The sequence below is a fragment of the Dunckerocampus dactyliophorus genome, chromosome 18 (assembly GCF_027744805.1).
Source record: "Dunckerocampus dactyliophorus isolate RoL2022-P2 chromosome 18, RoL_Ddac_1.1, whole genome shotgun sequence".
NCBI classification, from domain to species: domain Eukaryota; kingdom Metazoa; phylum Chordata; class Actinopteri; order Syngnathiformes; family Syngnathidae; genus Dunckerocampus; species Dunckerocampus dactyliophorus.
The window spans coordinates 17,943,373-17,969,580 of NC_072836.1; the positions used below are offsets into that span (position 1 = coordinate 17,943,373).

Below are 26,208 nucleotides of genomic sequence, written 5' to 3' on the forward strand. Positions count from 1 at the left end.
CACTTCTGGAGATTAAAATGAAAGCACATTGTTATTGTATTGTATGTACTTTATTTATCCAAGGTGAACATGTCGCTACTTTAATGCTGTAAATGTTTTTTTTTTCGTATTTTAGGTATTATAGTTTGTTTTTTATTTGTATAATTCGGCTGCGTGTGCTTTGCCATGTGGCAGTGGTTGCTGTGGTGCCCTGTAGTGGTTTTGTATTGACAATGCGGTTTCCAGTGCGATTATTGTTGCAGTAATGACTGATGCGATCCTTCCTCGCCAATTAAATATGACAACCGGCACCTTTTATAATAGAAATCGACTCCAAAATAAGCCAGTGAAAATCTGCGGTATACTCCCATGTAACATTGGGGAGCGTGGGGGGGATTATGATTAACACCAAACGTTCACGCAGATTCTATTTAAGACATACACCAAAACTTCATTTTGTATAAAAAACGTATTAAAATAGACTGAAAATAAATTATAAAATATAATAATAATATAAGGTGTCAATCCATAGTGTAGAGTGCCAGTCTGTCAAAGTATGTACATTTTTTTTGTATTTGTACAAATCCTGACATCTATGCATTTTGAAGCAACTGAAAACATCTGTACTATATTTCAATAACACAGGTGTCAATCTTATCCTGAGGCGGAGCCAATCAGCGCCCCCACCAACCAAAGTGGCTTCCGCTCCCAGCCCTCTAGCTAAGCTAACAACATAGCTAGCTATACTGATTGATGTCAGGTAAACACACACACACACACATATTAGATACATGACAGTTTGAGGCTTCGCGAATAATCAGCAACGAGGTTTACGCAACTAGCATTACACATTTTAACCGAACTACAAGGCGCGTCGGATAACATTACATACTATTAACTAGTCAACAGTGTAGCTTTTGGAGGGCCCGAAACAGAAACAGAAAGAGAAAGTACGATTAAACATCCGAGACAACGTCTTCATCCCTCATAAAAAGCGGGAGTCTTCAAAATGAGAGGCTCTTATGGAGACCGAGACAGAGACCGTGGTCGCGACAGGGGGTAAGAAAACAATACACGCTAGCCTGGGTGCTAACTGCAACTCATTTGTTTTGAGTAGTACCTACAAGTATGTTAGCCGAAGTTGTAGTATTAAAATAGTATTATCATCATGTTATAGAAGTCCTCGGTTCGGATCCAGCAGAGGCGGCCCACCCCCAGTTAAAAGATTTGGAAATCCTGGGGACCGTTTGCGAAAGAAGAGGTGGGATCTGAATGAGCTTCCCAAATTTGAGAAGAACTTTTATACTGAGCACCCAGAAGTGCAACGAATGAGTCAGGTATGCACATTCATTAATTGATATGTGCCTATTAAACCGGAGGGTCACTATTTTGTACTTTTCACACTCAATCGTTTTTTCCCCAGTATGACATTGAGGACTACAGAAGGAGGAGAGAAATAACGGTTCGAGGTTCAGGCTGCCCGAAGCCCATCATCAGCTTTCATCAGGCGCAGTTTCCTCGTAAGCACCAGCAAACCTCAAGGCCTTCACGACACCAAGAAATACAAATCAGTTTTGTGTCATCTTAATCAGTTGTCGTTTCCATTTAGAGTATGTGTTGGATGTGCTGATGCAGCAAAATTTCAAGGAGCCAACAGCCATTCAGGCTCAAGGATTCCCACTAGCCCTCAGCGGGAGAGACATGGTGGGCATTGCTCAGACCGGCTCAGGAAAGACTCTGTCGGTGAGACGTAGCCTTTCTTTCTGTTCCATTTAAAACTTTCATTGAAAAGACAGTTTGTACATACAGTAGGTGTGTGGGCTACAAAACTACCAGTGTTGTGAATGTGAAACAAGTAATGGATGATGTTGCTCACAGGAGTTAAATTGACAACCTTTTCCTTTTTTTGTCTTTGTACAGTATCTCCTGCCTGCCATTGTGCACATTAATCATCAGCCCTACTTGGAGCGTGGAGATGGACCCATCGTATGTATAAAAACACAGAATACAGTCATCCCTCGCCACATCGCAGCTCCAATTTGCAGCATCACTCTATTACAGCTTTTCAAAAATATATTAATTAATAAATCATGCTGTTTTGTGGTTGAATACGGCCTATTACTAGTAAATAATATGCATATTTTAGCAAATTGTGCATACTTTTTGCCTAAATTTAGATTTTAGCCATAAAAATGGCTGAATGAACTCAAATATAAACCTAAGGCATTCAGAAGATGCATTCGAAGACGTGATGCTATCTAATATTCTGCACTGGTCAGTAGGTGTCAGTAATGTTACTGTAATCAGACTTGAGCGCCACAACAACAGGCTGACGTATGCACACACTACTCGCTGTCGAGTTTGCTAAGTTTCCTTGCACATGCACATGCATTCACCTACAAGTTTACTTACCTTACACTCGCTGAAAAGTTGTAGATGGTGGTCACGGAGATGGCTCATCATATTGGAAGTGTTAGCCCGTTCGTGCATTTTATAGGTTGACTGTCTTCAGTTATTGTCCTCTCAGAATTCTTTGCTAATCCAATATATGTCCAGACAGGGATCCCGCCATGTTTTTACCAGCCACACATTGCAAATGACTTATCGGAGTGTGGTAATCAATCACACTTTTACGATGATTTTAATTTGAAATGATAATACTAACAGTCTGGAGCTTTACCGCGATTAATTGTTACATCCCTAGTGTTAGTTCATGTCTGGAGGGCTCTAATAAGCTTGTGTATGTAATATTTGTAAATGTAATATTTGATTTATAAGAAAGGAATGTAGATATTCACTTATCACTGTCAGGTCTAGATCCATTTAACCACGATAAACGAGGGATTACTGAAGATTGAAAATATATTTTTGTATACAGTACAATTGTCGTGTGTTACTCCAAGGGTCTTAATAGCATTTTTTTGTGTACTCTGTAGTGCTTGGTCCTTGCGCCCACAAGAGAACTGGCACAACAGGTCCAGCAGGTGGCTTATGACTATGGAAAATCATCTCGCATTAAAAGCACTTGTGTGTATGGGGGTGCTCCCAAAGGACCGCAGATTCGAGATCTGGAGAGAGGTGTGCACTACTCCCCATTGAACGTGTTATCCATTGTTTAAGTTCAAAGGATCGTACGTGGATAAAGAGGGAATTGAAAAGAAAAGCTGCTATTCCGAAAGAGTTCTTGTTTGTGTAAGACAACAAAATATTCAAACGTCTCCCTTTTAAGGTGTTGAAATCTGCATCGCCACGCCGGGCCGCCTGATTGACTTCCTTGAGGCGGGCAAGACCAACCTGCAGCGCTGCACATATTTAGTTCTGGATGAAGCTGACCGCATGCTGGACATGGGATTTGAACCCCAGATTCGCAAAATTGTGGACCAGATCAGGGTAAGATCTTTTAATGTAGTCGGTGTATGAATTTAAAAGGTTAATATTTCAAGTTAATTAAGATGTAATGGTGCAAATCCAGCCAGACAGACAGACACTGATGTGGAGCGCCACGTGGCCCAAAGAGGTGCGTCAGCTGGCAGAGGACTTCCTTAAGGACTATGTGCAGATTAACGTTGGAGCCCTTGAGCTCAGTGCCAACCACAACATCCTTCAGATAGTTGACGTGTGCATGGATAGTGAAAAGGACCAGAAGTAAGATACTGCACATACAATAAAGCAGATCAGTGTTTGTTTGCATGCATTTGCTTGCCATCCTCTGATGTCACCGTCAGGCTGATCCAGCTGATGGAGGAGATCATGGCTGAAAAAGAGAACAAAACCATCATCTTTGTGGAGACCAAGAAGCGATGTGATGACCTCACACGTCGCATGAGACGTGATGGGTGAGTCGAGGAAGATGCTGCCATTATTCTAATGACCCAGGAAGTATCCAGAGCAATCCACTGACTCGGGTTGATGCTTTGACTTGTAGGTGGCCGGCGATGTGCATTCATGGAGACAAAAGCCAACCGGAGAGAGACTGGGTGTTGACAGGTAAAACAAATGGATTTTATATACTCGCCAGCTGCAGCATTCAATCTAATGAGCTGTAAGACAAAAACTGTATCAGATATAGTGCTCTTGCAAACACCTCTCAATATGCAGTGCAGTACTACACTGCAAACTACAACCACAATAATACAGATATTATTTAACTCCAAATGCACGGTCGTAGGCTACCACAAAGTACCCCTAGTGCACATCTTCTAGCTTTACACTTGGTCCTTGAGTTACGAATTGCAGTAATCCCTACTATATCAGGGTAAATTGGTGCTGTGATAAGTGAATTTCCACTAAGTAGGATGTCTTATTTATAAATAGAATATTTTGATAGTTAGAGCGTAGAAAACCTGTTTACGACCTTCTGAATACGGATTTTAACATTAGAGCGTTATAGACATAGACAGTTACCTTTACACTCGTATTACCCAATATAGTAGACATAATAAGAGTAAATAAGCCATTTAAGACATTAGTAGCGCTCCCGTGTGTTGCTGTAAATGTGTCCCGGTGCTAGAGGGGGTCGGGGGTTGGGTTTCAGCTTGGCGTGGGTTATGTAGCCCGTATTGGGAATTATTGTGCCCAGCTGGAGCCTATCCTAGCTGACCTCGGACAGAGTACACCCTGGACTGGTCGCACAGATATATAGACATATAGACAAACATACAGACATATAGATTAACCTAACATGCATGTTTTTGGAATGTGGGAGGAAACTGGAGTACCCGGAGAAAACCCACACATGCACAGGGAGAACATGCAAACTCCACACAGCGGAGATTTGAACCCAGATCTTCCCGATCTCCTGACTGTGTGGCCAACATGCTAACCACTAGGCCACCGTGCGGCCCTGAGATAATTCAAACCAATAAAAATAAAATAAAAGCCTCTTGTCACGGTGATCCAGTCTGGTGCTTGTGTGTCTCACTGAACATTACAGTAACATTACTGACCACTAGTGGCCAGTATAGAATACTACATGCTAGCACAACGTCTTGGAATGCGTCTTCTGAATGCCTTATATTTGCATTTTAGTTAATTTAGTCATTTTTATGCTTGTAATGCTTAATTTAAGACAAAAATACATAAAATATAGATGATAGATAGTGATAGAGCGAAGCCGCCAAATTCGAAGTGCGAAGAGGCGAGCAATTACTGTTCTTCCCCCGGCTTGCACTGTAACTACTTCTCGAGCGAGTCTTGTGTTTACGAACCCAAATTAAATTTTGAATTAATTTATAGGAGCACAAGTAGTAGTTGCTTCATCAACCCAGTGAGGAAAAAAAATATCATTTTGGCAATCTCTTAAAACTTTTCTCAACACAGAAAATATGAACAGTTCCCAAATAACACTATGAGCTGTGACCTGCACAGAACAATGAGCAGCTACAAGTCCAGCACATCAGTGCAGGGTACAATTAATGCTTTGCCTCTCATTGTGTCAATCAATATTGAGCATTATTATCTTTGCAAAGTCACAATGTTCAGATCTTGTATTAGATCTCATGAGATTGTGAAAGTGTGGCTAGTGTTGTGGGCAATGAGTGTACTTTATACCTTCTAACCACCCCTGGAGTTTATTTCCAACTCCCTTTCTTTGTGTTTTAGAGTTCCGCAGTGGCAAAGCTCCCATCCTTATCGCTACTGATGTGGCTTCCCGTGGTTTGGGTATGTGCTCAAATGCCACCCGCACTACACACAAAACATTTTCAGACCTTTGATAGTAAGAATACAGTACACCATGCTGAGCCACTGCTGCTTTTGTGTGAAAGGTGTTAGAAGTTAGTTACTCTCACATGGAGATCTCCTCTTTCACAAACATATGATGCTTTGCTTCTCAGATCATTGTGTATCTCCGAAGCAAATCATGTTGATAGTGAAGTTAATGAAGAGCATGAAAGATGAATTTAAGGTGAGGCTAGTGATGCAGATCAACCTTTAACCTAATTCTGTGTTCATTTGTTTTCTTTTCATTTTCTTTTGTTTGTTTCAAAGTCTCTCTTCTGCCAACTAGAAGTACACAGGCCCTCGGGAGCCTGCAGCCGGACCTAGGCATGACTAATCGAAAGCCGACTTTGGGGAGAGAGAGAGACGGCCTGATTAATCAGTCCCACACAGCCATCTCCGCTGCAAAGCTAGAGCAGAGCCCACAGTGCCAACAAAGCCCTCTCCCCCTTGCCAGGACACCGACTGCCTGGCTGATAGGGGACGGGGGATGGAAAGAGGGGCAAACGCAGGGGGGCTGCTGGGCTTCCAAATTTGATCCGAATGTCGGGCTGTCAGGGTGGGCTCCCCTCAGCCCTGCCATCATCCCGGTGACGCACTACATCATCACCCAAGCATGTCTGTACCAGAACAATAGGATCTCAATTGGCGTTAAAGACACTGTGGTGCGTCACAAGAAGAGCGACACATCCACCTGGAGCTGAGGGTGGATTGTGGCCAAAGCCCCGCCCGTGGACGGCTGTGCTGCAGCCTGCCCAATGACATGCCCCTCCAGATTCAGCCCCTGACACCCCACCATCACTGGCTGTGGCGGCTGGCCTCTCCCTCTGCGGACGTCATGTCTGGTCCTGGCTGGCAGGAGTCCTGGCCTGGAGGAGTCACCACTCTGTAAATGTTTTTTCTCCTTCTCCTTCTCCTCCCTCACTTGTCTGTTATTCCTCTTGCACACATCACCGCTTTTCTGTCATCTTAAGTTTGTCTCTCTCTTATGTCCAACTCTTCAACCTATCATTGTCTTTATACTGTATGTTCCTTTCGCTTTCTTTAAACCATCTCCTAACAGCTATCCTTAGTCCCACCCTTTTCATTGTAGCCCTATAGACCTCTAAAACCATTCCCCTTCATATCCATCAAACCAGACCACTGCCAACAAGTCCTGCTTGTCAACAAGTCACCTGCAGCTGCAGGACTCCACTGACAAGGCCCACTCTAAGCTCCGTCCACAAGGCTTCCCCTTAGCGTCTGTTTCTTGTTACTCGGGCTCTATATGATTGCACACTTGGTGAGCATGGGAGGAATTCGGGACACGCCACGCCAATCAAAGATCCCCAAAGCCTTACAAATCAACTTCTCCCGCCGCCCCACATCTCAGCTATCACTTTGACATCTGGCAGTCCAGTCCTAAGCAACGTATCTATGTGTATGGGGGGAGCACGCTGAGCTCAAGATGATCATGGTTTAGGTGTGCATCCTCACTCGTCATTGGAGTGGGAGTGCCGTGGCCTGCAGTGGGAGGTGGGACTGCTTTTGTCCTCCTACGCCTGCAGATCTCCTGTGAGTGGCGAAGGGGTCTGGGGACAGAGGGGTAACTTTTTAGGTCATCACTAGATCTCTGATACAGGGTAAGTACTGTGACCCCTCTTCCCCTTTTCCTCCTCCTCCAGCCTTCATCATGATGCTCCCTCCAATCAGTCTTCTGAGCCACTCGCCAACTGTAATGAGAAACAGACCACAAATCAGCACCCCCTTACAATTAATTATTCCTGGAAATGTTGTCGGTAATCAATATAGACCAAAATAGCCTGTTAAATCAATTTTACCCGCACCAAGACGATTTATGTTGCTTGTTAGCGAGCAGGAATTTACAATCATGACCAAATCAATTTCAGCAAAATTTTGGGAGGATTTCTCCTTATTGACGTTAGGAATGAAGCATCTAAATGACAAAATTCATGTACAGAATCTCACAAAATCGGGTACACCCCTCAACAAGAATTTTTTAAATATCTTCTAGAGCTGCAACAATGAATCTGTGATTAATCGATTATCCAATTAATCAACAACTTTTGGTATTCGGTTAAGCACTTTTTGATGTAAAAATGTAAATATCTTCTGATTTCAGCCTCTTAAATGTGATTTTTTATTATTATTTCCTTAGTCACTCATGAAAGCAGACCTATTATTTTTGTGTTTAAGGCAAAACAAGATATTCACACACATCAGCTTTGATTTGGGAAAACGGGGATCGACATTTTGTCTTTTCTGATACGTTGCGGACCAAACCACGAACTGTCTGTCATTACTCGATTCATCGCTTAAGAAAATAATGGCAGCCCCAACATCTTCTCAGGGGACAATACTGTAGAAATGGAACTTGTCGAGCGGTATACACTTACTGTCCTCTGAAAATAAGTCAATACGCACAGCCATTATTGTCGAAATATACTGTGAGTGAGGAGACACAGTGAACATGTCCAAATTGCAAGTTTTTACTGGAATCTTCTTCCTCTCCTCCATGATGGCATTCCTGGTGGAGATGGTGGTTGTTAATACACCTTATGCTGCTGTGGTACTTTACTGGGTTCAGGTGTGAAGACATCAGTACTCCCATCCCCTTCACCGTTGCCATGGGATCATGCTCTGCTTCAGAGTTTAACAGTTGGAATTCATGCGTCTGTGTAGGCTCTCAGTCGTACAGGAGTTGTCCATCGAGGAAAAGGCTTCTTGAGGCGTCATCTGTACTTCTGTGAAGAAAGTGTCGGACGTTTCGCTCCTCATCCGAAGAGCTTCGTCAGCGAACTAATAAGTGCTGGTAGCTTAGGCCTTAAATACCGTAAGAGTGGGCGGAATTGGTGTGCCAACACCCTCCTCCTATTGGTTCGTTACACTAAGCCTGGGCGGAGTAGTGGTATAATCCTATCCTGTTATTAACACCTCCGATAAAAGGGGAAGTGTCGCTCCCTGAAAAGGGTATGAACGACTCTGATCCTGGCTCGTTAGCATCTATTGTTCTGGCTCGGCCCTGGCTTCACCTCATTTGCATTTGCAATTCCTACCTATTTCAAACCAGTAAATACCTTGAGACAAAAATTAGTGCATCCTAAAGACAAGACTCCAAACCAGAAACAAAGCAATGTGGTCTATTCCATCCACTGTAAAGATGAGGAATGCAAAGAGCACTACATTGGGGAAACTAAGCAAATGCTCCAAAAAAAGCCTTTATCAACATCGCAGGGACAATTCTAGTGGTCCTCAATCAGCAGTACATCTACACCTGAAAGCTACCAATCACTCTTTTCAGGACAGCGAGGTAAAGATTTTGGCCAAAGAAAACAGATGGTTTGAAAGAGGAGTAAAGGAAGCTATTTTTGTCAAACAACAGAACCCATCATTGAATCGGAATGGTGGTTTGAGGTTTAATTTGGACCCTGTGTTCAGCAGGTTACTGAGACCAAAACCCACAGCTCTTAGTCTTGCAAATGAGGTGAAGCCAGGGCCGAGCCAGAACAATAGATGCTAACGAGCCAGGATCAGAGTCGTTCATACCCTTTTCAGGGAGCGACACTTCCCCTTTTATCGGAGGTGTTAATAACAGGATAGGATTATACCACTACTCCGCCCAGGCTTAGTGTAACGAACCAATAGGAGGAGGGTGTTGGCACACCAATTCCGCCCACTCTTACGGTATTTAAGGCCTAAGCTACCAGCACTTATTAGTTCGCTGACGAAGCTCTTCGGATGAGGAGCGAAACGTCCGACACTTTCTTCACAGAAGTACAGATGACGCCTCAAGAAGCCTTTTCCTAGTTGGAATTCATGTTTCCCCTCAATGGACCACAGCCACGGCAGCACTCATGCAGCCCCAGACCTTGTTGCCACCAGCACCGTCCGTGACTGTTGACAAGATACCGTTATCTTGGTACTGTACTCACTTATGCCAGCTACCTAGACAAGAATGGCTGTGTCTTTAGTCCTTTTCAGTGAATAGTAAATCTACAGTGAAGTATTGGAACAGTCAGGTTAATTCCTTTTGTTTTTGCTCTAGACTGAAAACATTTGTTTTTGACATCAAAAGATGAATGCGACCGTAGAGCAACATTTCGTCTTTTATTTGCAGGTATTTACAGTACATCTGGATTAGATAGACAATAGCACTCAATGTCTACGCTCAGTTTCAGATCGGGTAGGATAGATTTCGCCTGTGTAGACTGCATTTAGAGGTGAAAACAACATGAAAACCAGAGAGCTGCTGAAGGGTGGAAAAACAAGCAACTGTCAGTCTCTGAGAGAAGATGGAAAATCACACCATTGCACAAACATGGGCCATAGCCACCACAACCATTTAGAATGTCCTGAAGAAGAAAGACACCACCGGTAGACCAGGGGAAACATCAGCAGATGGTGACAGAAACATTGTGAGAGCTGTAAAGAAAGACCCTAAAGCAACTGTTGGTGACATCTGAAACAACCTACAGAGGACAGGTTGAAGTACTAACGTCATGTGCAGAAGTGCAATGACTACACCAGAAGATGCTAACCACTCATTAGCAAGAAGAATAGGTTGGCCAGGGTGGAATTTGCCAAAAGGTATAGAGATGACCCTAAAAAATGAATCAAAAGGAACTGACCTCACTGTTCCAATACTTGTGGAGGGCACTGTATACTGCTGTACAAGCTGTACGCAGACTACTCTTAAGTATAGCCAACTTTCATTTCTAAAGAATTGGGCCTCGAGAAGATATACTGTAATCAAAAATGGTTGTTGAAATGTGAGGGGCGTACTTTTGTGAGATGCTCTATATGGTATACACGGTATGGTGTGCAATTTCATGCCGATCCAAATGATACCAGGGTCATTCTAATGAAATTCATGAAACGTTACAGTATATACTTGAAAGTGTTTTCCATACCCGTCATGGTAAGTGTACTGTAGTCATGTGCTGTAATGCTATGTTTGGCAGGTAAGTGGTGGTTTCAGATTGTCTTTGCCAAAAGCACAACACTTTTAATAGTCAGTGCAATTATTACTTTGTTGACTTTTATTTTCGTTTTCCACCCTTCTCCAACTTCACCCATCACCCCCACCACCCCATTCAACCCATTTGCACTGCTCCCAATGTCCAAAAGACGTGGAGGATGTAAAGTTTGTCATCAACTATGACTATCCCAACTCCTCGGAGGATTACATCCATCGGATTGGCCGCACGGCAAGGAGCACCAACAAAGGCACAGCGTACACTTTCTTCACTCCGGGGAACCTCCGCCAGGCCCGTGAGCTGATACGGGTTCTGGAGGAGGCCAGACAGGCCATCAATCCCAAACTGCTGCAGCTGGTTGACACGGGACGTGGAGGAGGAGGGGGAGGCGGTGAGGGACATCTGTTACTATCGAGTTTTGTGAGATGTATGATGCCATAACTGAATAACATTTGGTCGTCGTTCTAGGTGGCCGGCCACGTTTCCGAGGCAGCTCCTCCTCCAACAATCCCAACTTGATGTACCAAGATGAGTGTGACCGGCGAATGCGCTCAGTTGGCGGCGGCAGCGGCAGCTACAGCCGCAACACCCGCGATAGTCGAGGCGGCAGCAGCCGAGACGGGGACCGCCTCACCACCTCCTCATCCTCTTCCTCCTCTTACAGGGATCGCAGCAGCAGGGATAGAGGACGCAGCTACAGCTCCAGCTCGTACCAGAATAGTAGGAACAACAACAACAGCAGCAGCAGCAGCAGCAGCCAGTACAGCGGCCCCAGGGGTGGCTCTGCACCAGCGGGAGGCGGAGTGGGGCCGGTCCCACCCCCCTCATCAGGCCCCCAGCCTCTAATGGCCCAGCAGTTCAACCCCACCCAGCCCATGATGGGCCTGATGGTTCACTCTGCGTTCCAGTTTGCGGCACCGCCACCTCCTCCGGGAAGAAAGTAAATTGCACCCCCATCCATTCTCTCCGCTTAGCTGCCAATTTATTAGGTACACAAAGGCTGCTGAACATCTCTTCTTGATAACAAAATTTAAAGTTTTTGCAACGTTTCTGCATGAGATGTTTCTTTGTGTACCTAATAAATACTAAAGTGAGTATATTTGTGCGGCGTACAGCAACATTTCTTCCAGTCGTAGTGATGAGTCATTTTGGACAGATCTTTACAAAGTGTACATATGCTCCCAAGGTAGGTGGAAAGGTGCTTGCTGAGAATCTGTTACTGAGTTGAATTTGGAAATGAATGCAAACACAGGCAAAGGCATGGAAGCAGCGGAACACAACTTTACACTGTGTGCACAACTAGGCAATTAGCATTATTGATTATTAGTTTTATTATTTAACAATAACAGTGCTCTTGGTCAATCCAAAATGATAATAAACCTCACACTTGAATATTTCAGGAAGTGAAAGGGAGGTTTTGCCTTTTGTTATCTGTGTGCACAATTATTAGACAACTCAAAGAAAAACAAAAATATTCCCATCTCACTACTTTATTTTCATTTTTTTTCAAAGTCAGAATGATAAACAACACGAACTTTACAAATAAATATTTCTGACATTTCCAAAAATAAATCAGTGACAAATATAGCCACCCTTCTTTTCAAAAACACGGAAAAGCCCTTCTCCCATCCATGGAGTCTTGTCACTTGATCATTTGACCATCAATGTTTTGTGAAGCAGCAACCAAAGCCTCCTAGACACCGTCCGGCCAAGTGTACCTTTTTTCTTCACTGTAAAGCTTCCATTTAAGGGCCCATAAGTACTCAATGGGGTTTAGGTCAGGTGAGCAAGGAGGTCAAGCTAGCCACGCAGTGGAGTCTTGGAGCATTGCCCTGCATAAAAATCATTGTCTTCTTGAAAGATGCACACTTGTTCCTTTACCACTGTGTGAAAAAAGTGGCAGTAGGTTTGGGAGTTGAGTTTGAGTCCATGTTCAACCTGAAAAGGCCCAACAAGATCGTCTTTTAATAATTCCAGCCCTTATCGGTACCCAATGGTTCAGTGGTCACGTCCTAATATCTTGGCAACTTCAAGAGTGCTGCATCCCTATGAAAGATGTTTTACAGTTCTTGACTTTTCAGAGTTTGTTGAATCTCTTTTCTGGCCGATTCTGCCATAGGAAAAAAAGCTGCCTAATCATTGTGCACACCTAATAAAAGGCCGCACCCTTCCTCAGTTCATGCACATCACCTGGTATGCTTAAACCCAATGGGCATTCAAGTTTATTCATCTTGGGGTTGGAAAATGTGCATAAAAATGAGAATATGGTCTAAACACTGACTTGCCTAATAATTGTGCACACTGTGTACTATGAGTAAATGTTACAATGTTAAGTGTTACAGTTTTTTAAAACTCACAAGGGCACAAGTTCTTAATAGACCTTTTAACAAGTTCTTTGACAAGCTTACTAAACTCCAAAGAGAGCAATGAATTGTTAGTATAGTCAAACCTTTTCAGCAGTGATGTTGTACTGTCCTCTTATTCATTTTCACACTTAATAAAAGCTCTTTGTCGTGCCACCGTGGATTTGTATTTTAGAGGTGGGAGGGGGGTGCACGCACACGCAGGCAAATATTACATTAAATGAAACCTGTGATGTTAAAATACGTCAAGCTGGCGTGCCCAGGCAGAACGAACGGCCAACATGTTAACAATTTACAGTGGCTGATTAACACGGACACCTGTCCAACTAACAAAACAGCGTGCAAGTGCAAGTCCGGGCGCTCATGAAGTGACAGTATAGCCAATCACACGTTAGCCACAGTATGTACGTCAGAATTAATCGGTGTGCTTGTAGGCGGTCTACTGAGAAACTCTCTTCAACTTGAGCGTTTTCCGCTTGGTCCTAGTGCCTAGCCGGTCTCCTTTTTCATGGGTAGAAAATGCTGGGGACCAAAACTGCAACATCATCATATATAAGCTCATATCATCATAGAAAATATTGGAAAATCTGTAGAAATTTCACAAGAGTAAAATATTGAAAGAAAAAAGTAAAAAAAAAAATAATATGAGAAAAAATAATCATTTTCGGAGCATTAGTTTGAAATATTTAAAAAAAAGATGTTATAGCTTACATCTCAGCTTTGTGTTATCACCAACAAAGCGTGTTATAGGTATGAATTTGTTCTTCTTACATTACCCTTTTCCCCATTTTTCCCAAATAGCTACACTTTCTTCTTGTACATTTTTTGTGCAATGTTATGACTTCATTCTCATAATATTTGGAATTTATTATTGTAATATTCTGACTATTCTGTCAACTTTTTCTACGCTTTGTTTCTTTCTCACATTACCATTTTTTCCTTTAATTTTTCAACTCTATACTGTTTTTTCTCTTAATATTAGAACTTCAATGTCCTAATAATTCTCTTATTGCAAAATTACTGCTCTTTCGTTTTTGCTGCTGTTTTTTTTTTCTAGTTTTCTTGTTCAATTGTACTTTTGGAATTGGCCAATGGCCATTAAAAACACAGCTGCCGGCCATAAATGGCATACCCTCTAATAGACGGATCAAAATTTTTGCACGGAGTGGCCAGCGGTGTGGCCACCCCCGGTTATCTAGACAATTCAGGTAACAACTTACTGCCACCCGATGTGAGTGATGGTCTCTCCTTGGCCACACCAATGAAAAATTTCTGGCTCCGCCACTGCTCTTTAGTGGTGACGATTGACTTCAGCTGGCAGTTTCTCTTTGTCAGAGTTCATTGGAAATGAGGAAAAAGAACAGTTTGTTTAAGAAAATGAATATGACATTCATGTCCATGATGAGTGTATGCAAACGTCTGACCACAGCTTTTCGAAGACACTTTTGCACACTTCCAAATTGTTGCGTTCCTTGGCAAACACACATAGGTCAGAGTGTCATCCAGGTACACATGATTGATCAATGGACATATTTGTATCCGTGCTGTGATAAGACTTTCCAGTCTTACTCAACAAGAACACTTTGACACACATCAAACGGGCCGAGCTACAGCACAAACGTGTTCAGCAAAAGTCATATTTTGCCAGAAACTGACGTTTGACCTGTTCACTTTTCTGTGTACACTGTGTGACATCACTTGTGTACTTTACAAACTCCTGCCACGCGGACTTTTGGTGGTGTCGCAAGAAGGGGGCGGGCTGTTGGCATCACCGTTGCCGTGTTGTCTGTAAAAGCAGAAGGGAGGCCGAGGAAGACAAGACAGCGTGATGAAGATGATGTGCAAGAACGTCTCTCTGCTTGCAGCTTTGCTGGGTGGGAACTTCAACTGGTGATTCACCAGACTTTTGTCTGTCTTGAGTGCTGCTAACTAACTGTGTGTGTGTTTGTGTGTGTCCAGCTGTGGTGTGTGTGTGTGAAGGTGTGACGTTTGGCCAGCTCTGCCAAGGGAACCCCCACAACACGCGGAGGACATCAGACAGTTTGGGTCAAGGTCACTACGGGGCCTCGCGGTAAGATGGTAGTGTCTGACCACTGGGAGAAGATGAGACAGCTGATGTGTGTGTGTGTGTGTGTGTGTGTGTGGTGTCTTTCAGGGGGTCCAGGCTCCACCAAGGTCTGGACATTGAGTGTGCGGACGGCTCAGTTGTCTACGCTCCGTTTGACGTCACTCTCAATGGGAAGCTCATCGTCTACACCGACCCTGCCAAGTCGGCCATCAATGAAGGCATCAACCTGCAGGGAGAAGGTCAGCTTGCACGCTTGCACCTTCTTCTCTCCCCTCTCCTTCACGCTGACCTTGCTCCTTCTGTCCTGCAGGTCTGTGCTTCAAGCTCTTCTACGTGAGGCCGGATCACACTTCCGGAACTGTGAGCAAGGGCCAGCGTCTTGGCATCATGCTGCCCATGCAGAACGTGTACCCTGGGATCACCTCACACGTGCACGTACAGATGTGCGACAAGAGTGACCCCACAGGGTACTTCTGATACGTTCCACACATGTGACCTTAAGAAGTAATTTTGAAATAAACAATTTGATTTAGTGCAGCCCATTGTTGTACACACACGTGTCAATAATAAAGAGATGAATTCATCAACTTGTGTGATGTTGTCATCTTTACCAAATAGTATTTGGGGTATTTAATACAGGGGATCTGAAAGCAGAGCCGGCCCCGCCCAATGTGGCGCCTTAGAAGAGATTTTTATATGGCACCCCCTCTGTGGGTGGGATTTCCATTCGCTTCCAAAAGAAATCGAATGGCTTTGTTTTGTTTGTAAAAAACATGTCAGCCAATTTACATGGTTAACAAATTACAAATGAATACAATGTAAATACCCACAAAATAACATTTATGCTACACTATACAATAACGTTATACAAAATGAATAAAATAATTTAGTGTAAAGTTTTTACACACGTGAATGATTCCTTCAATAGGGACCCACACGAGTTTCCTTATTGTACGCATGCGCAGTATGCTAGGTAGCGGGGTGGACAGGAACCCGGCAAAAATCAAAACATGAGGAATGTTAAAAAAAAATGTTTTCTTATTTTACATCTACTATTAAATAAAATATTAAGAAGATGGATAACTAAGCGTACAAAGCAATTTTTGCGATTCCATTTGGTACGTCGAGTTCACCCGGAAGTATTGTTATGTGGACTTGGACGTGCAGGTAAACAAACGAAGAAGAGGAGGAGGACCTGGAAAATGAATACACGGAATGGCAAGGTTGGAGGCTTTTGTCGACATAATTACACGAAATATATATTTATATTTGAAAATATGCACTCGCGTCAGCGAGCACCAAAGTAGAAAAGCAACGTGGTCGTGCCTCGTTTTGACTTCTTAGCATTAGCATCTCGTTCCCACGCAACAGGAATGTCTTCAGATTAATTTAGACTGTCGACAAAGGTTTGAAACGCGCTACTGACATCTACAGGACCTAAGTGGAAGCGCAACGAGGACTAAAATGAGGCGATGTAGTTACGAGACTTCATCCCACATCGAATAAAGCTTTGTCGTGTCACAGTCAGACCCAACATTACCAATAAGCGTATCGTACTTTACTACTAATGCAGGTGCCATCATGAACAACACAAACTTACAACGCAGTACCTTCAAATTCACCTCCCACCCCCCAGAAAAAAAACATTTATTGTCACTTCTGCATATTTTATCGTTATGCTCTTGTACAAGTCAAATGTACATTGGTATTTACAAAGAAGTTTTTTGTAGTAAAGAGCGCTAAAAGTGATGAAGTGGTCAGCGTGATGAATTAGATTGCAGAAAGTAAATGCAATCGTGCATGAGAGTCATTGTTATGCTTTAACTTAGAAATGCTGTGAATGTAACATAATGAACCTAATAAGCTGCAGATTTAATGAATCAAATGGTGGATTACAGAAATCAATTCAAACGTGCTATTGGAAAAACAAATAAGAAATAGGCACATATGGCAGAAAATACACAACGTCACAGTACTTTTTTTCCCCATTACACAAAAAAGGAAAATCCCTATTGACGAAAGACAAAAACATGATTCAGCAGTTTTGGTTTGATAAACTATGAACAGATCATGTTTCTGTGAGATTTGTTTTGGCGTGTTGACTTTCATGGGCAGTCAGGATGTCAGAGCATGCAGAGGTGAAGGTAAATTGTACACAATCAAGACGTGCTCAAGACAGAGAACTTGAAGCACACCAAGTGAGCAGATATGCACGTACAGTAGTTGTCAGTTCTTCATTTGTAGCACAGTCTTAAAAAAGAACCGGGGGGGGGGGAGACAGGTGAGGTTTTTGAAGCAGCCACAGAGCAGAGACTGGGCAAAGCAAAGTCAGTAAAAGCGTGCACGCACACAGCATGAGCAGGGCGGGGGCAAATCCTATCAGGTACAGAGCAATTTCGAAGCAAAAGAGACCACGTTAATAACCGAGATCGCAGAGTTCTGTGGACAAGAGTCTCTCTGGTTGTTTCAACGCTATAGATTCCCCCATGTTTCTGGAGCAGGAAACTGTTGGAGACTTCCATTCTCACTGTGCTGCTGCTCTCCTATAGTGAAGCTTAATCTGTACTGCAGCTGAACTTTCTCCTAAATAGAAAAACACAAGCAGAAACAATGAGGCCGACAACCACTTAAATATCTATATATAGTCGTCCTTCCTTTATGGCAGTTCATTGGTTCCAGACCCGACCGTGATAAGTGAAATTCCACCACAAGTAGAATTCGATATTAATAATTTTTCGTTGTTAGAGCATAGAAAACCTGTTTACGACCTTCTAAATACAGTTTTTACCTTTATTAGAGCACTGTAGACATGAAAGAACACCCCATAGTCACCTTTTTTACTTGTACTACCCAAATATAGTAGACAATAAAAGTCCTCTTAGGCATAAATAAGATAAGATAAACTCACACTTTAGCATAACTCCTGGTAGCTATTGTCTCATGATGCAATGTTACGGACACCTGGAGAACTGTGTAGAATACGATGCAACTGCCGCGGTTTGTGGTTAAGGAGAGACTAACTATGCACTTCAATTGCTTTATTAACAAGCAGTGAACATTCACACAGGAGCTGCCGTCGGCCACTCTCTACACTGCTAACCTGCTGCTAGCACTCAGCTAACAGTCAATTTCAGCGGCTACACTTCCACGGTTTGCAACAATATATTGATAAATCGTGCATTTTGAGGTTGAAAACAGCCTATTATTAGTCAAGAAAATACGCATATTTCAGCAAATGTTACTTTTTTTGGCTAAATTACTTATTTTCTAATCATAAAATGGCTGAATGAACTTAAATACAAATGAGGTATTCAGAAGACGCATTCAAAGATGTTGTGATGATGGGTAGTATTCTACACTGGTCACAAGGTGTCAGTAATGTTACTGTAATGTTCAATGAGACAGACTTGATTGAATTCTCATAACAGGCCCAATAATCCCCAACAAGGGCTACTGTTGTGGCCGTAACCCTCGCAAGCTAAAACTCAACTCTGAACCCCCGATGTCACTTCCTGTTCCAATTATGAAAATTTTCCATTTATAAATTAGGACTCCTACTTTGCGGATATTCACTTATCACAGTCGGGGTGTGGAACCAATTAACTGCGATAAACGAGGGACTACTGCATGTTGAAGGTGAAAAATAAACATTCACCCAAATGTTATCATGTATCACTCCTTCAATAGCATTTGCAATAACTGACTTTATAAAGTGGGCCTACCTTGTTTGGGTTTGCCAGGAGCATGATCTGTGTGACGGCAGCAGGAGGAAGGATGGGGTTGTACGCAGGAAGGTCTGTTCCTGAAGGTGTCTGCAACTTCACCACCATTGACTGCAAGCCATAAATTGAAAACAATGCACTGCTCACATCAGCAAATGAAAGAGGTCATCTTATCTACACAGTGGAGGAAAAACAAGATGCCCTTGCAGACCTTTTGCGCAGAAATTTGGAAGCTGATGTTTGTGACGGGCACGGGAGCGGAGGACAGCATGGAGATGATCACCACCAGCACATCAGGGCGAGATGGAGGCGAGTCACGTGCAATGTGGAGGAGAACGCGTAGATTGTGTCCGTCAAAGACAGTCACAGGTAACAGACTGCCTGAAAGAGTGATAATATAATAAAAAGGGAGAGGAGGTTGATTGAAATTACAAAAAAAAAAAACAAAAACAAAACATGTGGACCTACTGGGCTTAATTGATTCCAGAGGTACAAAAACATCAGCCAGGGAGACCTCAGAAGACGAAGTCTCTGTGTGAGCAGGGGTCATGTCCAACAACGTGGGGCCAAGGTTGGGTTCTGAGTGGAGGAGTAGTGAGGGATGGTCTGAGACAAAGGCTGGGATGGGGTTGGGGGTAATGTTGGACCCCAACTTGCTCTGTAAATCTCGCAGAGTTGGTTTGGACTGCTGTTTGTCCCTATAAGCAGACACAATTACTACTTATCATGCATGTGTCCAAAATGCTCACTGTCAAATTACGTCTTCACGATGTAAAATGGGAACAACAGTTGCATGGGCACAATCCATGCTACTGTATCATCCTTTCTTTTAAAGCCTGTTCCACACTGTACCATTTATGCAGTCTTATAAAGATGCCACTGCTCAATGTCAAATGGATATTCCTTAAGTGACTGCTCATGGAACACTCAATCCTAAACCCATCATCAGGGTCTGCTTGTTATGGCACCCCAGAGTCAAACTGTAGTGTTTACCCATTTGTATGCGTGGTAAAGAAAACAAATGTACAGAAAAGGGAAGTGTCTTCACATTTATAGATGGGGGGAAAAATGGCCAACATGAGACAAAGCAGGAGGTGAGTCACATAGCTTTATCTCAGCGCACCATTTTTTGGGGCTGTGACTGTGTGGACATGGTGACATCATTTTCTATTGGTTGGTTCTGTCTATCGTCTGTGTCCCTGTCTCAGTGGGTAATGTACAATTTGAACCAGGACTGCACATGTTTACGTAGAAGAGGCTTTCGGCACATCACCCACAAGAAGAGTATCATGTCGAGGACTGTTATACCATTTAACCTGCAGGCCCTCTGGAGGGAGGGACTGCTGCAACAGCGTCTTTCCCAACAAGTCCAGCTCATCAAGGGCCGAGCCTTTGGGGGCCGAGCCTGGGGAGATGGGATGGGAGGGTGGTTCTGGACTCAGGAGGAGACTGGGTGCTGCTGGAATGTCTGCGTCGATGCTGTCAGACGACTGGAAGTGGAAATTAGTGATGAAAATAATGATACGAAATTAAAAGTCATTCCTGCATCACTAGATTGTTGCACCAATTACCGCTTCTCACCTGGAAAGAATCCCAGGCAGTGGAGTCCTCAGGCTGGGAGGGAGGGTTAGAGGTGTGTGTTCCTTCACTTAGACCTGGGGGAGACAACACAATATAAAATATATGTCAGTAACGTACTATTTCTTCTTTCTAGTTTGGCTGATCTTGCGACTTGATAAGACTTCTAGTCAGGTGTGACTTATAATAACAAACGCAGTTAGGCACACAATGCAGGGCATACCGGACCCTTTTTAATCACAAAATACTTTCTAATGCGTCTCTGCCTGTGAGTAATGTGCAACTACAGTAATATGATGCCTGTGTAGATTGAGAAATGTGATATCTTAGACAGCAGCGTTGTTGAATTAGGACGCTAACTATGTCTAGATTGGAGATTGTAGCTGCTGTGTCAGCCACTTGCTAAATACACGCCTGTGAATTTCAGGCTATTTTAAGTGTCTTCTTCGAGAACATTCTGACATTTATTAAACAGGTGCGTTTTTATTGTATCCATATACTTTAAAAAATAGCTTGATCATTAATATCAGTAAATGCAACTTGCTGTTTTTTTTTCCCTCTTCACGACACATTTTTTTGCCTGATGCGACTTATACACCGGAAAATATGATAATTGTAGCTCTGAAAAAAAATAATAATAATTTGTTCTAAAAAGGGAAGTGGTTACCAAGCGACATGAGCTCATCATCGAGTAGAGAGATGCCAGTCTCCTGTGAGGTTGCATTGAGGCTGTCGGTTGGAGTAGGGAATTCTGGGAAGGATGGAGGCGATTGGGGTGATGTGTCCAACCCCGACAGATCCAGCAGTGCTGTTCTCCCTGCCGGGTGAACATTGAGATTCCCTGTCATACAAAGAATTCTAACAAATCTGTTCATGAGCTTTAGGCCGTCAGTCTCTCACCCACCTGTTTGTTTTTGTGCGTTTAATGCATTGTTGCCATTCACAACCTCCCCTTTCACCTGCTGTTTGTACAGGTTGATGACATGAGTCAGGCTGTCGTTGGCCTGCAGGATCTCCGCTGTGGAATGTTACAACAAAATAAAAGCACAGGTTCATCCAGCCTTATATGAATGGCTCAAGCTGGTGGGGAAATGGTGTTGCTTGGCAAAACTCACCGAGAGCCTCGTCATTATCTTCCGTATCACTTGCCAGTCTGAACAGTGTGGGCCTCATTTTTTCACAGCGCTGGTAAAGGTCCTGTTAAAGAAGCGAAACGCTTACAATCAAAACGCTATGGTGTGGGGTTCAGTTCAAACCAACTTGCTCGGAGTGGCGTTTGCTCGGGCAAGCGTGAACACCATCATCCAAACGCTGGTGCGCCACAGTTCAAACGTGAACGCTGCATGGGCCAGACCAGAAAATGTGCCGCAACTACTGAACTGCCCAATCATGTCCTTACTTTATGCATAGTCGCCCCTCCCTCATGCAGAACACGAGCTATACTTATGGCCCTCAGTTTGTGCAAGGGGGCACATACTCTGCAAATGCGCATCGCTGCCATGAGGCATAGAGCACCAAGTCAGCCCGAGGGAGCTGATTAACAGCACGCAGCAGTAAAAGGCAGAGGGGCGTGGGTTTGATGGCAGCCCCGGACAGTTAAAAACACAAAACAAAAACTTCCGTTGTGATTTTGCGTGAAAAATAATTTACTGAGCAGTTAGTTTCCCAGGTATTAATTGTACTCCAAAACGTGCAAATCAAATAGTATAAAAATAGTTTTCAGGGTCAGTTAGATCCGAGAGATGTGCTGCCCAGGGGGGCCCAATGTGATTCATGAGGCCCAGAATTCCTGGTGTTGCCTCTGTTCGTGAAACAGTCATTTTGTAATAGGGGCAAGCAATTTGGCCAAGGGCGGCCCTGACTTTATGCAGTTGTCATTACTGTGCAGCCTTTGGCGTAATGACGAAAATACTAGTGTGAATGCTGGGCGAACTGTGCCAAAGTGCGTGCCAAGCATTTTTTTTTTTTTTTAAATGTACTTTCGGTCCAAACCAGAGCACCAAACTAATTTGGCTTTGCAACTTTGCAAAGGTTATAAATGCTCACCTGTATGAGCTCAAAGTTGCTCTGACTTGTGGCGGTGCTGTCGTAATCCTGCAGGAGCTGAGTCAGCAGGCTGACGCTCTCATTCACCTCCTGAATGGCACTAACCCGCTTGGACACCTTCTCTGCTCGCTTCTGATCCTACAAAAATTTGAAAAAGGCTTTTTGGGTGATACCTTTGCGCACACATGGAGTGTATATTATTAGTTTTTAGAATGAAAAGTAAAGGTGGGAGGGGCCCACATAAAAAGGGAAAAAGGAGAGTTACCTCTTGTACCATTTCCTTGATGAGTTTGTTGGCGGCTTTCAAGTCCTCAGGATGCGAGCTGTTCAGCAGGCGTGACAACATCTGTTAAAGCCAAAAGAAGTATTAAAAGGAGGCAAAAGCAAGCATTCATGACCAAAAGCTGACTGAACAGCATATGACAGAATCTGAACATGGTGACAAGTGTTCATGTTAGTGCACGCCAAGGTTCTTACTTTGGACTTCTCTTCATCCTCAAAAATGGCATTTTTGGGTCTGGGTGGAGGAAGAGTAGGTTGTAAATCAGGGGGCAGCTGTGGGTCTTGCTTGAGAATGCCTGCAAACCAAAAAGGATTTTAGAATCTTTCCAGCCCAAATGGCAGACTGCACTTTAAGTGCCTTCTAAGAATTTCACGTGTACAGTGGATCCCCGCTTTTTGCGGATGTTACATCGCAAAGGGCAAAAAATGTGGAGTAATTGATACGCCCATAATAATGTCTATTTTTGACAAACAATGTGAATGTAAAACTAGAAAATGTGGATTGTGTGTTAACATTTTTGGCTTACTGGGACAAATTAATTTTATTTGCATTATTTCTTATGGGAAAAATGGATTCAGTAATGATGCTAACCAAGGTTGCACTGCATTTTTAAATTATTACCAGCTTAAGAAATCTATTTGCTGCAGAAAAAAACGGCCTATTTTACAAAATATGACCAAAAATCTGCAAATTTGCCAGGCCGTCAATGCTGAAGCACCAACGTCCGGAGATCCACTGTATGTTGCATCCAACTGAAAGCCTCCTACCTTGCTTCTTTAGCATCTGATAGGCATCTAAGATCTTGGCCTCATCGGGCAGTCCTAAAGTCCAGCTGTAGATCAACTCCAAGACCTTCTTCTTCACTGGCTCTGGCGACCGTGAACCCAAGTACTGTGTGAGGAATTGATGACAATAACAAAGAGTTAAACGTGTGAGAACACCATGCAGACGTGCGCAGAGACACTCTGATGACAACTTTACCTTCGGAGAAACTACTTTGATGAGTTCATTGAGAAAGCGGAACTTGCCCACTTCATTGTGAAACCTTTTCCCACAGGTTTTCATACATGTCTCCAAAACCTGGTGAAGACAAGGAGAACAAATTGGACAAAAAGGACACAGATACCCTGGCAGCAGGAAATGTTTGCTCATATTATGAATTTGTGTAAGCTACCCCTTCTACTCCAACTGCTACACACAAAAGAGTGAAAATTTGGCAAAATATGCTCGCTTACTGTGTTGCCTGTGCCATGATTTTCTTGCCAAACACACAACATGGTGGCAGAGTCATAAAATCCCCCAAATTTGACCCCCACAAGTCGACTTGCTCTTCAAAATACCGACTGTGACTTGAAGGTGTTTAGTCAAATCACCACGAAATTGGGCACACACCTTTAGGGGATTGACAAGCACATGTCTGTGAAATTTGAGCAACACTGGTTGAAAAACATGGCTGCCAGCAACCAAAGCAGCTTTGCATGGGCACGTACAGTACGAGTCTCAGCAACTAACTGCCCATAAGTCATTGACTATTTGTCTAATGGTGACAAAACTTTGAGGATAGCCGTATTATTACATGTATGCTAACATGTCTTCCAAAGCATTTTGAACACGTGACAAAAATGTTCACTTGACTGAACACAACACAAGTGCACTTCAGCTACACTAGACATACCTGCACAATCTAAACAAGCACAAGAGTAAGGGTTCTTGTCCATGTGTACCTAATGTGGCTAGTGCATGTTACAATGCATGTTTACCAGTAGAGCCTGCATGGCCTCCCACTCCTGTGGAGATTGTATCTTGTGGGCCAACAGCCTGGTGGCCAGCTGAGGTCTGCAAAATTAGACAAAAACAAGAGTCAACACCAATACTGTACTACTACTGTGTATTTCTTTTTAACGTAATTTAGTGACAAGGTAAATACTGTAATTAAGGAAGGGCAGTGCAACAGTGATCTTTACATGCAATAGCCAATGGGCCCTCCACTTACCCTTCCAAATCATTGTTGAGCTGTTCACAGAATGCATTGATGCTGCTCCAGTCTGTATCCCTATTCAGTGGGTTGGTTGCTCTGTCTGAAATGTTAAACAGTCAGGCGAAGGGCATAATAAGCAACACTTATCACATTACAGCTTTAAAGAGCCAATGTTGATATGCTAAGAAAACAGCCTGCATCTCTGCTTTGTGATATAGAAGCAAAGCATTTTATTATTATTAGCAGTAGTAGTAGATTAATTAATATTCACATTCCAACTCTTTCTCGTTACATGTATACATTTTTGCTTATTTTATTGCTGTTTTCTTGTTTTTTTTAGAATGTGCCAACAAAAAAACAAGCTGTGGACCACAAATGGCTCCCGGCCCGCATTCTGGACACCCCTGCCTTAGTGTTAAGGTTAGCTAGCTTGGCGGTGTACTCGTGACGGTGTCTGTTTGTAACCTGCAACTTTGTTATGGGTTCACTGCTTTAAAACAGTGAAAGAAAACCGCTTTGTTGAAACCAGAAGTCCCGTATAGGTGCCGTCGCATACCACAAAAATACGAAAGATCGAGCCTTAAAGCTAAAAGGACGCCTATTGGTGCTGTGTTGACAGCTGCCAGGTACAGGTAGCTCTGGAGCTACGTTAGCATCCTGGGTGTCACGGAACCGTCTTCAGCCTTCGTTGCTCGCTGAAGTGGCATTTTGGTCAACTGACACCACACACATAACATTCAGAAAGCATATTATGTATGATCGCCAGCCTTAAGGCAACATGACGCCTTCATTTAAGCTGATATACTCACTGATACGTGACTCCAAACTCTCCGTTTCTGGCGGAGCAGCCATCACTGCGAGATTTATGTCGCTCTTACGTCTGCCTCTCCCGCAGCCACGCAAGAGCACGTAAAAGCGGAGTCAACGTAGAACTAGAGTGAATAGATATAATATTTCCACTACAATACCTGTCTGTTGTAGCAGTCACTTGAAAAATAATAATTTTGTGTAAAAAAAAAAAGGTAAAGCACAAATACGATGTTGTTGTTGTTGTCTTTAAATCTTACTTTTAGACCCAAATGAAATGCCAACGTGTATGAACAGGGAATCTAGTGTAGTACTTCTATGAGCATGGAAAATACGCCCAAATACCGGAAGTCAGCCACATTTAGAATTAAAAGCCACGGTGAATTTGTGACACTGCGTTATAAGCATGTGTTGTGTTTGATCCAAACATTTCGCACCTAAGCATGTATCGTAATAGAATGCTTAAATATATACGCTCTGTCTGTGAATATACCGATCTTGTGTTTCAATGTTGATCGGAACCACCGACGGGATTACAAATTCTCATGTGATTCCTATTATGTGTTGTTCTGTACTGCAGTCACGTTGCAACTTCAGTATTGAATATTAAATCCTTGATTTTACTGTTTGTTTCTTTGTGTCGTTAATCTCAACTTCTAAATGTTGCCACGAATTAAAATAAGACGTTTT

At 43.1% G+C, this 26,208-nt stretch overlaps 3 protein-coding genes across 9 annotated transcripts; 2 read left to right on the forward strand and 1 right to left on the reverse strand.

The window, feature by feature from the left end:
• Positions 1-640: 640 nt before the first annotated feature.
• ddx17 (DEAD-box helicase 17) lies at positions 641-15,341 on the forward strand. 6 transcript variants are annotated; one of them, XM_054759890.1, is made up of 16 exons: positions 641-739; positions 1,157-1,316; positions 1,403-1,499; positions 1,589-1,722; positions 1,900-1,965; positions 2,916-3,057; positions 3,209-3,369; positions 3,452-3,624; positions 3,705-3,815; positions 3,905-3,966; positions 5,581-5,640; positions 10,825-11,064; positions 11,142-11,613; positions 14,785-14,910; positions 14,996-15,107; positions 15,192-15,341. In XM_054759890.1, the coding sequence occupies exons 2-15, from the start codon at positions 1,308-1,310 to the stop codon at positions 15,012-15,014; spliced, it is 1,872 nt and encodes a 623-aa protein (XP_054615865.1). In that variant the 5' UTR covers positions 641-739; positions 1,157-1,307; the 3' UTR covers positions 15,015-15,107; positions 15,192-15,341. The 6 variants fall into 6 exon arrangements, with proteins under 6 accessions (XP_054615865.1, XP_054615863.1, XP_054615867.1 ...); XM_054759887.1 differs by having other exon boundaries at positions 680-1,038; XM_054759888.1 differs by lacking the exons at positions 14,996-15,107; positions 15,192-15,341 and having other exon boundaries at positions 669-1,038; positions 11,142-14,856.
• lect2.1 (leukocyte cell derived chemotaxin 2, tandem duplicate 1) lies at positions 15,113-15,581 on the forward strand. The gene is made up of 3 exons (XM_054760123.1): positions 15,113-15,120; positions 15,192-15,343; positions 15,415-15,581. The coding sequence occupies exons 1-3, from the start codon at positions 15,113-15,115 to the stop codon at positions 15,579-15,581; spliced, it is 327 nt and encodes a 108-aa protein (XP_054616098.1).
• A 1,376-nt stretch (positions 15,582-16,957) lies between these two features.
• On the reverse strand, positions 16,958-25,590 carry LOC129171705 (ADP-ribosylation factor-binding protein GGA1-like). Of its 2 annotated transcripts, none has more exons than XM_054760630.1 (17): positions 25,521-25,590; positions 24,727-24,811; positions 24,494-24,569; positions 23,715-23,813; positions 23,501-23,624; positions 22,928-23,028; positions 22,716-22,796; positions 22,451-22,588; positions 21,520-21,601; positions 21,309-21,422; positions 21,072-21,221; positions 20,408-20,481; positions 20,135-20,316; positions 19,295-19,524; positions 19,038-19,207; positions 18,827-18,937; positions 16,958-17,687 (listed from the first exon to the last, which is right to left on the reverse strand). In XM_054760630.1, the coding sequence occupies exons 1-17, from the start codon at positions 25,561-25,563 to the stop codon at positions 17,577-17,579; spliced, it is 1,971 nt and encodes a 656-aa protein (XP_054616605.1). In that variant the 5' UTR covers positions 25,564-25,590; the 3' UTR covers positions 16,958-17,576. The 2 variants fall into 2 exon arrangements, with proteins under 2 accessions (XP_054616605.1, XP_054616604.1); XM_054760629.1 differs by having other exon boundaries at positions 21,072-21,245.
• Between the last annotated feature and the right edge of the window lie 618 nt (positions 25,591-26,208).

What these genes read in the sequence shown, in the direction of transcription:
- LOC129171705 (XM_054760629.1), bottom strand. Translation starts at nt 25,563, where the DNA reads ATGGCTGCTCCGCCAGAAACGGAGAGTTTGGAGTCACGTATCA. An exon ending in TCAAGGAAATGGTACAAGAG is followed by an intron (nt 22,589 to 22,715) that starts GTAACTCTCCTT and finishes AAATTTTTGTAG; the next exon opens with GATCAGAAGCGAGCAGAGAA. An exon ending in TCCAAATTTCTGCGCAAAAG is followed by an intron (nt 18,938 to 19,037) that starts GTCTGCAAGGGC and finishes TATGGCTTGCAG; the next exon opens with TCAATGGTGGTGAAGTTGCA.
- ddx17 (XM_054759887.1), top strand. Translation starts at nt 989, where the DNA reads ATGAGAGGCTCTTATGGAGACCGAGACAGAGACCGTGGTCGCGACAGG. An exon ending in GCTCAGGAAAGACTCTGTCG is followed by an intron (nt 1,723 to 1,899) that starts GTGAGACGTAGC and finishes GTCTTTGTACAG; the next exon opens with TATCTCCTGCCTGCCATTGT. An exon ending in TGGAGGAGGAGGGGGAGGCG is followed by an intron (nt 11,065 to 11,141) that starts GTGAGGGACATC and finishes TCGTCGTTCTAG; the next exon opens with GTGGCCGGCCACGTTTCCGA.
- lect2.1 (XM_054760123.1), top strand. An exon ending in CATCAACCTGCAGGGAGAAG is followed by an intron (nt 15,344 to 15,414) that starts GTCAGCTTGCAC and finishes TCTGTCCTGCAG; the next exon opens with GTCTGTGCTTCAAGCTCTTC.